The 13,130-nt window shown below is 35.8% G+C and overlaps 1 protein-coding gene across 7 annotated transcripts in view; it reads left to right on the top strand.

Annotated features, from left to right (window-relative positions):
• Window positions 1–13,130, top strand: part of USP (RXR type hormone receptor) — a 51,992-nt gene that overhangs the window by 19,476 nt on the left and 19,386 nt on the right. For all 7 annotated transcript variants that reach the window (XM_028321282.1, XM_028321437.1, XM_028321057.1 and 4 more), the window contains one exon: window positions 12,351–12,576. In XM_028321282.1, coding sequence (XP_028177083.1) covers window positions 12,351–12,576 — 226 coding nt within the window. The remainder of the gene's footprint in view (window positions 1–12,350; window positions 12,577–13,130) is intronic.

Consider the following 13,130-nt stretch of genomic DNA (forward strand, 5'->3'; position numbering starts at 1 on the left):
CGAGAACGAAATTATATTTATAATCAGATCCTTTAATTCGGAGATATCACCCAACAGCTTACAATATTACAGGTTGGTTCTGACAAATGAATTATGATATTTGATAACGATGAATTATAGCCACCTCTCATCTGACAAAAAGGAAGGAATTTAATGAAATTCAATTTTGTTAAATAAACGTATTTGTATAGCATTGCATGTTAGATTTCAGTTACTGAAACTTAACAGTTACATAATACCACAAAAAGACCATTATAGAGCTTAAAAGAATATAAAAATCAGGTATTGACGGCTCTCTTTTAACAATACCTCCGATAAAGTAATATAATTATAATATGTATACTAACTCAAGCTCACATTCGCCTCGACAAGTTATATTTTTAGCTCATACCAACTAAATGGAATATGAATATTTTATGGTCGGTCTGACATGATGACATAATGATCATCAATGTCATCCTCGCCGATTATAGTGATGACTCTAGTTTAACAACGTTCTAAATTAAAGTGAGTTTACGATTTGCTCAACATTCTGGTTCAAATTCTTTGGGGTTACAATGACCTGGGTGATTTACTTACAGCGAAAAGCTTTTACTTTACCTTTTTTTTCTGTCTATAACAGTATATTATTTGATGTTAGTATCTTCAAGTACTTGGATATATGTATGCTATGTATATCCTTTTTTTAAAGTCGGTTAAAAACATATACATAAAAACCTCTTTACTTTTGTGGTTAACACATTTTGAAACTGGGATATATTTTTTAATAGCTACGAACAGGAAATATCTGTACCCCCAGTGAAAAGGGATCTAACTCGACTTAGATCAAAATTGACTTTATAACATAATGTGAATCTCTGAAAAATTAGCTATTTTTGTATCTAATCGGTATGTTTCTACGACGTATAGAAAAGAAAATAATTTTGTGCCAAATGATACAAGTAAGGCTTTGTGAACCAATTTTGAGTTTTCTTTCGTGTATATTGATACATGTCTACTTTTAACAAAGTGTACCGGAGGCTTCTTTCAATTTTTTATTGTGTCAAGAGGTACGACTCGTGTTACTACTTTTTACACGATTGAAGTTGTTCAGATTGAATTTGTGATTAACAATATAAGATGACTCATATTAATATACACAAAAAAAACTATGTATTGTTGGTTGGTGAAAAAGAATGTAACTTAATTTATATCACAAAAAGTAAAAGACAAATGATTATTTATTTTGTGTATAATGATTCAATNATATTTCAGAAACTAAATGGAACATTGTTCCATTTTTCATAAAGATTGTTTTACGCGATTTATCGAAAAAATAAAGCTTATTTTCACGTGACCTTTAGGTTTACCTAGGTACTATTTTTACCAAGTCTAGCTTATAGACAGAAGTTTCCTTCGAATTTTCGACGCTTAACATTTTATAACCTCGACCATTATTTTACTGCTACTAGGTGCCACTTAGCATGATAAATTATTTTGTAGAGTGGAAAAGTATTTTAACCTGACCTAACCGTTGCGTGATATATTAGATTGTAATCTAGGCCAGTAGAATTAAACACAAAAATTGATTAAATCGGAAATAATTCCTACAAAAGATTTTTTTGCTTTAATGGCTTCATTGGTTGCCCATTAAGACGCTCCTAAGTTTTCGACTTCGACGGAGTTGTGCTTAAGTGGTGGGGGCCCCCGAAAGGGGCGTTTTTTTGGTTTTCCNAATGTATAAGCTATTCAACACAAAAATAATGATTTCAATCAAACTAGTAATTCTTAAGATTAGCGCGTTCAAACAAACAAACAAAAAACTCTTCAGCGTTTTAATATGAACTTGTTGTTGTTGATTTTTGGCGTCGAACCTTAGACCAGGCATACGGCTAGGCAACGTAGTCATGCAGAAGGATACAAGGAAGAGGGGCAGCCACAGTAGGTTACACAGAGTCGTTCAGGTGAGTGCCAGGAAGAGGTGCAGCAACCGCAGTTAAGGAACGGCTGGGACGAACAAGGATAGGCGCATCAAGCTCGTAAGCCTTGATAGGGTTACACTGGTTGAGGTGGCCCTTTTCAAGACTTGGAAGCCTGTGGGTAACTAACCATTGGACATGGAGAGGGTCATTAATTATACGTATATTTTCTACTTTGCCGAACTTTAGCGCGAGAACGGTTTGTCCAAAACATATGAATTTGGTCTTATTCAATGCAGAATTAAGTGCCCTTCAACCGTCATGAGGATCACTTTTTGATAGGGTAAGTCCTTTACGCGGTATAACCGGAAAACCGAGAAAATGCCCCTTTCGGGGGCCCCCACCACTTAAGCACAACTCCGTCGAAGTCGAAAACTTAGGAGAGTCTTATTGGGCAACCAATGAAGCCATTAAAACAATAAAATCTTTTGTAGGAATTATTTCCGATTTAAAAGCTAATTCTACTGGACTAATCTAGCTACGCTTAACTATTAGGCACATTCTAGATTAAAGCATGGACTATCGGTGTTCAAGACATTAATTAAAGGTACTTTTTGAAAGCTTTTTCCTTTTAATAATTAACAATTACTGCTAGTACTACCTATAACATTAACTTGGAAACAGCCTTTTTCTGCTCAACGCTGATATTTTCTCTTTACTTGTGGTTTTCCTTATACTGATCCAGCCGAAAGAAATATTATATTCGCATGTTTAAATAAAAATAACAAGTGGTCTCTGTGAAAACGATGAATATATTCACTAGATACGTTTTTTGTCATAAATTTTAAATCAAAATATTGAATAATACAGCATGTTTTCTAAAATATAGTTACAGAGTTACGAACGACGCAATATAAGCTCCGTCCCAGTCTGTTCATAAACAGAAAATGTGTCTGGTCTAGACTTCTAGACAGCTGCGGTGCGCTTTATATTATGTGTGTATAAAAATGAAATCTTCTTACCTTATATGAGTGCTAAGCTTTATTATAGATTTCGAGCAAATACTGCGGCATGCGCAAAATTAAAGATTTTGCACCTTATTCGTGTGTCAATTTAATTGGTTATCGACTGTCGATGTGCGTGGGAGGCACTCAAAAACTATTTCGACTATAATAGGTGTGTGAATCTGAAATTAGGCTGGGCATACATTATTGAGATGATTTACAATTCTATCGGCCGTCGGTCGATTGTACTCCCATGCAAAGACATTTTATTTTCACCTTGGGAATTCTTTATGCCCACTGACGGTCTACCCTCGGGGCAGGTAGTTAAGTTTCATGGATTTACATGTTTTTAAATTCAAAAAAATTGCGAAGTCGTCTTCTATAGGTCCTTCGATCATGGTCGTTTTGTGAATGCAAATAATAAAGTAGCTATTTTTTTTGGCGTGTCAGGAGAATCGATTGAGAATAATATTGTCCACCTAAATCACAAGTTTCTGAAAATATTGGAGGCTTAACTTTTTCTAGTCTACTTCTATGTGAAAATTAATGATCATCGGCATACCTAGTTGCGAAAACTAATATACAGACAGTCCCACCGCTGCAACTCTTGTGTAGACAGGATCTACATCTTGACCACCATTACCACCACCAAATTGCATCATTACCTGACCTTATAAACTTTGTAAGAGTTACAAATTAATAACAGGAATTTCATTTTGCAACATTGTTGAATTGTTTACCATTTTGACGCATGCAAATCAATTTAGTTCTGAAAACTTTTGTATAACAATAGCGAGTTAGTATCGAATGTAGCGCGGTATTGTTATGTTAATAAAGCCTGCACTACGTACACATACAACATGAACACTGGTGCGAAATACACTATAGGTCATAGTTATTTTTTCAATAACTTGGCCTTGTTTTAAACCAGAATTTATGAGATATAAATAATTATGTAGAGTCAAGACCAGTTTAAAAAACTAGGTTTCTTGCAAAATCACACTAAGATAATTTACAACTTGTAGATGACTCAGCTCTTGACTTGATGTCGCCAGAATGTAAGGTTGATTCAAGCCTGCAAATATTTCTTACACTACTATGTGTACCGTGTATGAATCGAACCTAGAACTTCCAATTCTAGAAAGTCAAGCTCTATCTACCCACTGGAAAAAGCAACGACTGAAGAGACGTTGAAACTGAATTTACAAATAGAAATTTAAATAAAACAAATAAGACAACCTACTCTTGGGATTTAAAGTTAACTAATCCTACTTTACGTTTCTCACAATGATATATTTTACGAGTTTTTGTTGTGCTAAAACTTCTTGTCAGGATTAACTTTGTGGGTGTTTACAATACAGGGGTAGAAGTTATGGTTCTTTTGATATTGATAAAATTAAATGTCATTGGGCATCTTTTACTGCACCGTCTACTCTCAATCATAACAAAGATTAGCTTAGTTAATTAGTATGTAACGGGTAAAAGCATACTTAATTTTTTTTTATTCTTACTAGTATTACACATATAAACACAAGTCATAGACTAATACAAGCAAGCAAGCAAGCAAGCATGTTCGTTCAATCAAGCACCTATTGTCAATAAATTAGATTTTATAAAACTCTATTTTTGCTTGGTCTATTACTATGAGATCATTGTTTCTTGTTGTGGTTTTACTTGTGACATCTGTAAATTTATCTTTCCTTTGTCATTCCTTTCTAGTATTATTTTATTTTTCTTTCTTTAGTGTTTAGTTCGTACATTTAATTTCCTTGTCTAGTCTTTTACATTTGATTTGACGACAACGCATAAATAAACAAAACTTCAGTTTTTTGGGTATTGTTCCAAGCTTCCAACCCACTGTGAGCCCAGTCCCATCGAGTACTTCAAAGCATGTTTAATTTTATCATAAGGCACTGTGAAGCGTCAGTTGTACTTTGATAATTTTGTTCTTAGCAAAATCACGCGATTTGATAGTGATGCAACAAGCAGAAAAAAAATCTATTAGGAATACGATTTTATGGACTTTTTTTTCATTTTACTCCTAAGTTCTCTGTGGGAATAACACTGATTTGTGGTTACGGAAAATAAAAGCTTGTAAAAATGATTGGATTATAAATTCAGTAAAACAAATTATTATGTTGTGACCAGTGGCGCTCATAAAACACGACCCAGGAGATGGAGATGTCAAACCACGAATTTACGAGTAGACCAAATCTTATCGTAGTGGTGTCCATATAAAATTTTATAGTTACCATTACGACGCACATCAAGTTTAGACATCTGATCTTAATGTAAAATCTGATTACTGTGGCCTGATTCCACGTGACCAGAAATGTGTAAACCCATGGTTTTTTATGTGAATCGTACAAACCTAATTACATTAGTAAAACTACGAGTATCCGTTGCATCACTAGTGTTTGGTAATGATATAAACATCATGCGATGATGTGCAAACTCGCTGTTTGGCACATTTTGGTACACGCTGATAGAGCGCGTGCGCTATTTCGAGCCGCTGCTTTTTTGTGAATTACGTATACCTGCCTACTTCTCCTATGACCTAATCACCTACTACTATGTGAAGTGACGTTCACTCGCGAATGTTTTGTTATTGTTTCAAAAGTACTCCATAACGGATGTTTTATGTTCAGTTAAATCACTTTTTGTGTTTTATTAATTTCATATTTTTGTGTTACCTATTTTGTTATAACATGACATGGTTACATTGGTTACACATTGTGTAGGCAAGTCTTTCCCTTTCGCTTGATTGTTGAGCCCCTTTTGCCTGTATCTCCATTTTTGGGTGTTAAGTCCTGGAGAGATCCTATGTATATTGCGGACTCTACCTTAACAATAATATCTGTCAAAACAACACTTTTACTACCTTTTCATTAGATTTCAGATTTTTTTATGTTGATCCCATTTATCAACTAATTAGCTGCCAACTGCTATAAGATCCCTTTAGTAACAAGCGATTCAATTACATGCTGTCGTAAAATCCGCCTTAGGTAGGCATAAACGTAATGCAAACCTAAATTTAATTTGCCATTAACGTGTTTAAATTATTCTTAATTATACAACGCTAATTAGCTCGTAAAACAAACTTACAGCTCAATAATACGGAGTTGTTAATTAATGACGTATTTTAGATGGAAAATCTTAATTTGCCGCATCAAAAACTACTGATCCTGTGTACCAAAGTTTGACTTCGTAACTTAGTTTAAATAATTATAATTAAAGTGTAACGACTAACGATGTAAAAAAAGAAATCATTTATTAAATTAGCATAACGAATTACATTCATCTACTGAGTTTGTTTTGAAATAAATATAGTAAACCGGTCTTACTACGTCGTCGTTATTTCTGTAAATGTGATCCACTAATTTATGGATCTTCTGAACTACATAGGAAGGTATGTTGAGGAAATGTGTTGTTATAGGTATCCAGATTTAGCAAATCTACCTGCATGGAAATAAAAATAAAGCGAACGCTTGCAAAACACTCAGACTTGGCGATCATTTATTTATGGTCTTAGTAAGTGTATGACGTAGCCAATGGGTTGGAATCCTTTGATAAGTTTACATATCTATAGTAGCGAGAGATAAGCAAATTGCTTACTCAGTTCTTTATGTTTTGCTTGGAATTCAAGTTTGTCCGGTCCAATTGATTTTCTTTACTTTGTTGCTTTGTAACCATTACATTGCTATATTTCAGGTATATTTTTCAGTAATAACAAAATAATTGAATAGATTTTTTAAATAATAACACCAAGTTATGTAGTCTCTACAATTTGTTGAGCTACATAAATAGAGACAAACAATGAGAACTATAAACGTCCATCAACGTGTATAAATGCCCGTACTCATCACACAAACTTTGCCCCCAGCGGGATTCAAACTCGCAGCTGGCGGACCGAACCACTAGACCAGATGCATTATAAAAAGCAACATTCTATTACGTGATTTGCCAGGAAACTTAGGTACTTCCCAGGTTAGTAATATTTTTTATATTACTAATCAAAATTCGTGCAATTTACGCCGCGGGCTCTGGCTAGCTTATCATAAACACAGCCCTAAAAGATTTTCCTAAGGCTTAAATGTTAATAAATTCCTACTCAAAGTACCTACTTTGATTTCACGAAAGATATCATCATAGCTTACGCCTCGGCGGCGATATTACGTTTCAGAAAGGGACTTTTCTATTTACCTTCGTAATATTATAAGGACACATTTCACGGCTGAAACGCGTCTGAAACGTGTAGGTAGGTGCTACTCGGACGGGCGCCGAATGAGTGAGGCGGCCCTCATAAATCACGATGAGGACTAAGGCCGAGGACACGTATTTTCGAAGCTATAGAATTTGTATTCGCACGCGAATGCACACAAATTGTATAGGGTAAAAAAGTTCCTCAAGCGATTTGAGTTTCGGTACCTTCTTCTTGCACTTGTCATATGCCGCACAGCACCTGGTAGTAGGACCCAAAAGATAAGGAAACGTGTAGAGAGCCACTTATGAACCTTTTTATTTTTAGACTTCAATTCAAAATTAATTTTTAAAAGTGATCGCCTTCGCTTCAGCTTCATAGCATGTAATTTTTCTACACCCCTGCGGGTAGCCGTGTGAATTAGCTGATTGACTCAAGTATCTTTAAAGTTGAGATGCCGTACACAAATCATAGTATACAAGTAGCATAGTTTATCCCTTATATCAAATAGCAACGTAGTGTGACATTAGCCTGTTGCCTCAAGCGTCACCATCATGTCGTGACCCGAGACACCTTTGTTTACCGCTCATTCTCCTTTATCGTATCAGATAGCGATATTGTTTTACCGAATAATAATGACGTGAAAGACACATTCATACGGATTGACAGGAACACATTAGACAACATTAGCAAGATGGATGAGTGGCGCCAGTTCCAACAAAGGATGGTCTCGCAAAGGGAAAATATTCACTCATTTGTTAGGGTTATTGATGTTATTTATCGTGACTATCAAAATAGGCAAAGGTGTAGGCACTAACTGAAATATACTTACACTAACATTCAAATGAAGAGTGATTCATTCAAACTATACTTTTCAGTAGAAAAATAAGTGAATTTCTTTCAGGAAAAGTAACGATTTTCCCAGACTTGAGAAATTAACAAACTGTTGAACTAATAAATTAAACTCTGTAGTATGGCTCTACCACAAAGCAAATACCTTACATTATGAAAAGCTGTAAAATTTTGAATATTGATGAAGATTGAAAAAAGAAATGAAAAAAAAAAAACATTCGGTTTTCATTTCCGTGAATGATATCGAGTTCGAGAGTGATCCGCCTTCACTGTAGTCACTGTACCCTTGACTTGACTATATTCGGTTCTCTGGGTGAATTTTTAAAGGCGTTCAAGCTGTAGATCCTAGCTACACAGGAGTTGCAGCGGTGGGAACGAGAGGTTCCCGTAAAAAAGATTTATCATGCAGGGAGGTAGTTTATAAGAATGGAGATAGGCTTGCGTGTTATGTGAATCGGTTGTGCCAGAACATCAGTCAGACACTTCTAACTTTAAGCTCGAATATTGTAGCTCACGCGATACAATGCGTGATGTAGAGGCGTTAGAAAATTCACACTTACGAATAATCTAATCTAATCTGCACAAATTGCTACTAAATTAATAGTGTTTCATACATTAATCTATATCTACTTATAATAAATCTGTAGAGAGGTCAATTCTGTACATGAAATATATTTTCAAAATAACTATCAGGGGGCGATTAGATCGATACTGATGCCAAAAATGCAATCAGTCACATTTTTGTCTGTCTGTCTGTTCCTTATAGAAACAAAAACTACTCGACGGATTTTAACGAAACTTGGTACAATTATTCTTCATACTCCTGGGCAGGTTATAGTATACTTAGGAATTGCCACGGGAACGGGAATTAGTGGGAAAATCCTTTTGTATGAAAAATCTAAACCGCTTAAGTTAGATGCTTGAAATTTGGCATGCAGGTACCTTAGTAAACTTAAAGCTTAGTTACAACAGGATATTGCAAAATTCCCACGGGAACGGGAGTTAGCGGGAAAAAACATTTATATGAAAAAATCTAAACCGCGTAGGATAGATGAAGGGAGTAAAACGAGATCCACGCGTACGAAGTCGCGGGCGGCCGTTAGTTCATTAAATAATGCTTTAATAAGTCTCAAATCTTAACTTCACCCTGAGTGGCTTAAGAGCGTTGTAGCAAAAAGTTGGCGTTCGAATTTTAGGTTTTTATTGCTTGACGTCGCGTAGTGAGTGCGCAAACTGCATTTATCTGTACAATTTCAACGCTGCGTCGACTAAACGATCTTAATCCGTAGTTGTATCGTACCTAAGACAGTACATCATACATAATTATAAAGAAATAATGTATAATTTACCTATTTGATTTTTTTCTCAGATCAGACTTTTAGCAAAATCAAGTTACGTAATTAATGTATTTTTTACACTAGTAAATCCCGCGACAAGTTTTTAATCTTTAAATTGAGTAAAGTAATAAGTTGATGGGTTTGCATTTTAATGAATTAAACATCAAAATTTTCTCAATACACTTTCTTCTTCAGGGTATGCTTATTCTAATGAATACATTCTATCTTCTTACTTAGAAATAAATTTGTTGTAATATTAGTTCAAAGTTGTGCCTTCGCGAGTTACCTGGAAATCGGGCTTTCGAAATTCGCTGTTTTCGTAGGCAAAAATCCAATTTGAACGAGATTTTGTCAATAGACATTCCGTAAAAACGTATGATAATTACGATGATATAAGTCAAAAGATGCTATAACAATAAATTATATGACTAAAATCATTTCGAAATCTGCCAAATTCTCGATTTCTGCATGAAAAATGTGACAACGCTCTTAAATAAATGATAAGCAAACTTTGATAATATACTCTTCTTCATTTCTCAGTATTCCGTCTATGTCATAAAGTTACTTATGTATTGTAATGTATCAGACGGCAGTATACTTCAACGCCTACTTGATAATTAAAGCCTAACCCTCATCCATCTGCTTGGAGACTAATTATACCTCTGCCTCTCACTCCAACGAGTGACAAGTGTGATTATTGTCTAGAGACCGTTGTCCCTTATCACTCGCATTTTCTTATTTACTTTCACGCGATACATTATTTTCGCTAGTCGTTAATCATAGGTACTAATTCAGTCCTTCACTCGGCGAACTTCGTACCTCGCCTATATTCTTTCTTCAGTAATAATGTAGGATTGTAACTGTGAAAGACTTCGAATCGGTCCAGTAGTTTCGGAGCCTATTCAATACAAACAAACAATCAAATCATTCCTGGATTAAATAGTTGCCCCCAGAATACTGTATTTGTACAGAAACTATTGGTTTGAATTCTACTTGGAAATAAAACTAATGTCCGTCATTTGCATACCTTTGTCTCTTAACTAAGTTTTTTAGAACACTAAAACATTCATTTTCATTTACATAATTAACTTTTATGCAAGTACAATATCAATAATGATTAATCAATGTTTAGTGCATCTAGGCACCAATTACACATTGGTAATGAAGAGTGACGTGTGTGAAATATAATACTTGTTTTAATAATCTCTTAATAATCTGATTGAGATTAGTGAACTTAGAAGCTGTTATTAATAGAGAGGCTTGTATTAAATTCCATCCAGGGTAGAAGAGGATCTGATACTTTATTATTTATTATGCGAAAGAAGCGCTGTATGTTCACTTGTTACATTAATAAGCTGTATTAAAATTCCGATTAATATTGGTATCTAGAAATAGGTTGGGATTTGCAGAATTTTTGTTGCAATTCTTTTTATGGATGGCCGTTATGGATATGAAAATTATTTATGTAATTTTGGTTAGATTTTTTTTTAAAGAAAAAAATACTTTTAACTGTGGTATGCGTAAGATTACTGTCGGACAGAAATTTAGCGAAGCCGGGGGCAGTAGTGTGTGTTTATTTAATAATTTTACTAAGATACCTTTTCTTCTGTAAAGGTGCACCTTTCCACCGCACTTTCTATGCATGTCTTTATGATGGTTCCTCAGTATCATTATAATTATAACTAGTTTGAAGTATTAAAACCTATACTTATCAAACTACAGGAAACGTGATATAGGTAACTGGTTTCTATTAACTTGCATTAATAATTAATCACAGATAATAGGGGTTGCCATCGGCAACTGGCTGACCACAACATAAAGTCAGTCATTATAGATAGACAAGCACTAATAGGTCTCTTCAAACACACTGATGATATACAAATCAATTTTATGGTTGCGAAAAAGAAGATTAGATGAGAAAATATTTTTTGTTTCGTTGTTTTGATGACATCGAGCTGTTGGTGACGTGTTATTATTGTTTTAAAGATGAAGACGAAAGTTTATTTTTATTTGACTGCAATCTCGTTATTAGCAGAAGGGTGGTGGAAAGTTTCAAATGGAACTTTCGTTCTCGGAATAACATCGGCAGGTATCGAGTTTCAATATCTAGCTATTCGCAACAGAATAGAGTTAGGAAAACGTTCTGTGTAGGCAGGTGTCACAACGCGATAGGGCTGGCACGCTAAACGTCTGGTTTCATGAAGGTGGAAAAGGGCTAGCAGAAAAGGGTCTTATGTAATCACGTCTTACAAAATGATGGAAGCGAAATAATACTTCTTTCGTGTCACGGCGTTAACGGCACTACTTGACCCCGGCAAAAACTGACCCCAATTGCATCTCTAATAATACGAATGATGACTCCTTTTGAAAGTAACAAAAAAACTGGATTGATTTATATAAACGATCGCATTCAAGGTGTAATAATGATCTCATCATAAGTCATAATGTGGTGCTTCGTGTTACAGACTATAATTTCCTTTGCTTTAAGAGGCTATTTAATGTCTCATTGTTAAGCTTACTTGACCATTGACATTGACCGCTTATATCCCACGAGATTTCACGTTGAGATAATGCCATATGTTAGTCACCACACTTGGTGCGGCACGGGCAGTGTCTACGCTATTAAAACCCAGTGTAAATTATTTCAGACACAATGCCGGCATTGTTTTATAGTCATTATAGATACCTTTTTATGTTTTTGACATTTAGCATATAGAGCCACCACGTTGCCTGCTTATGCAGAATATAATTTATGAATTTTGTGAATTTTATTACATGAATAATTATTATGAGAGGCATATATACTTTTGGATTACAACTAATAAATATTTTTTATTGCAATCGACTTCATTTGCTAGGCACGAGGTATAAATTAATAATTAATTATACATTTTCGAGATGGTTTTTTTTAGACGGCATTTAACGCCTCCAAAGAAATTATCAAACATTTTCGATACTTTTCTCTTGTCATAAATCTGAAGTGACTTATTTTAAAATTTACATAATGTCTGTTGAGTTTTGATGAATCCATCACTAAACAAAAAATATTTCTTTCTAGTTGCGAAGGCTGCAAAGGGTTCTTCAAGAGGACAGTACGGAAGGACCTCACATACGCGTGTCGCGAAGAACGGAATTGCATCATCGACAAGCGACAGAGGAATAGATGCCAGTACTGTCGATATCAGAAATGTCTGGCGTGCGGCATGAAGCGCGAGGCAGTGCAGGAGGAGCGGCAGCGGGCAGCTAGGGGGACAGAGGATGCTCACCCGAGCAGTTCTGTACAGGTGAGCACATCGCTAGTTAGGGAACAAATTATTGACGTAGCCAGACTCAGGGTGTGGCTTAAAGTGCGAGACAGTGCAGGAGGAGCGGCAGCGGGCAGCTAGGGGGACAGAGGATGCTCACCCGAGCAGTTCTGTACAGGTGAGCACATCTCTAGTTAGGGAACAAATGATTGACGTAGCCAGACTCAGGGTGTGGCTTAAAGTGCGATACAGTGCAGAAGGAGCGGCAGCGGGCGGTTAGGGGGACAGAGGATGCTCACCCGAGCAGTTCTGTACAGGTGAGCACTTCGCTAGTTAGGGAACAAATTATTGACGTAGCCAGACTCAGGGTGTGGCTTAAAGTGCGAGACAGTGCAGAAGGAGCGGCAGCGGGCTGTTAGGGGGACAGAGGAATGCTCACCCGAGCAGTTCTGTACAGGTGAGCTCAGCCCTAGTTAGAGAACAAATGACTGACGTAGCCTGATGTGTAGATGTGGCATGTGAAGTGGGAGATAGTGCAGGAGAAGCGGCAGCGGGCAGCTAGAGAGAGGATGCTCATTCGAGCAGTTTTGTAC

The sequence above is a fragment of the Ostrinia furnacalis genome, unplaced genomic scaffold (assembly GCF_004193835.3).
Source record: "Ostrinia furnacalis isolate ACB-3 unplaced genomic scaffold, ASM419383v2 OfSCF0069, whole genome shotgun sequence".
Lineage (NCBI taxonomy): Eukaryota > Metazoa > Arthropoda > Insecta > Lepidoptera > Crambidae > Ostrinia > Ostrinia furnacalis.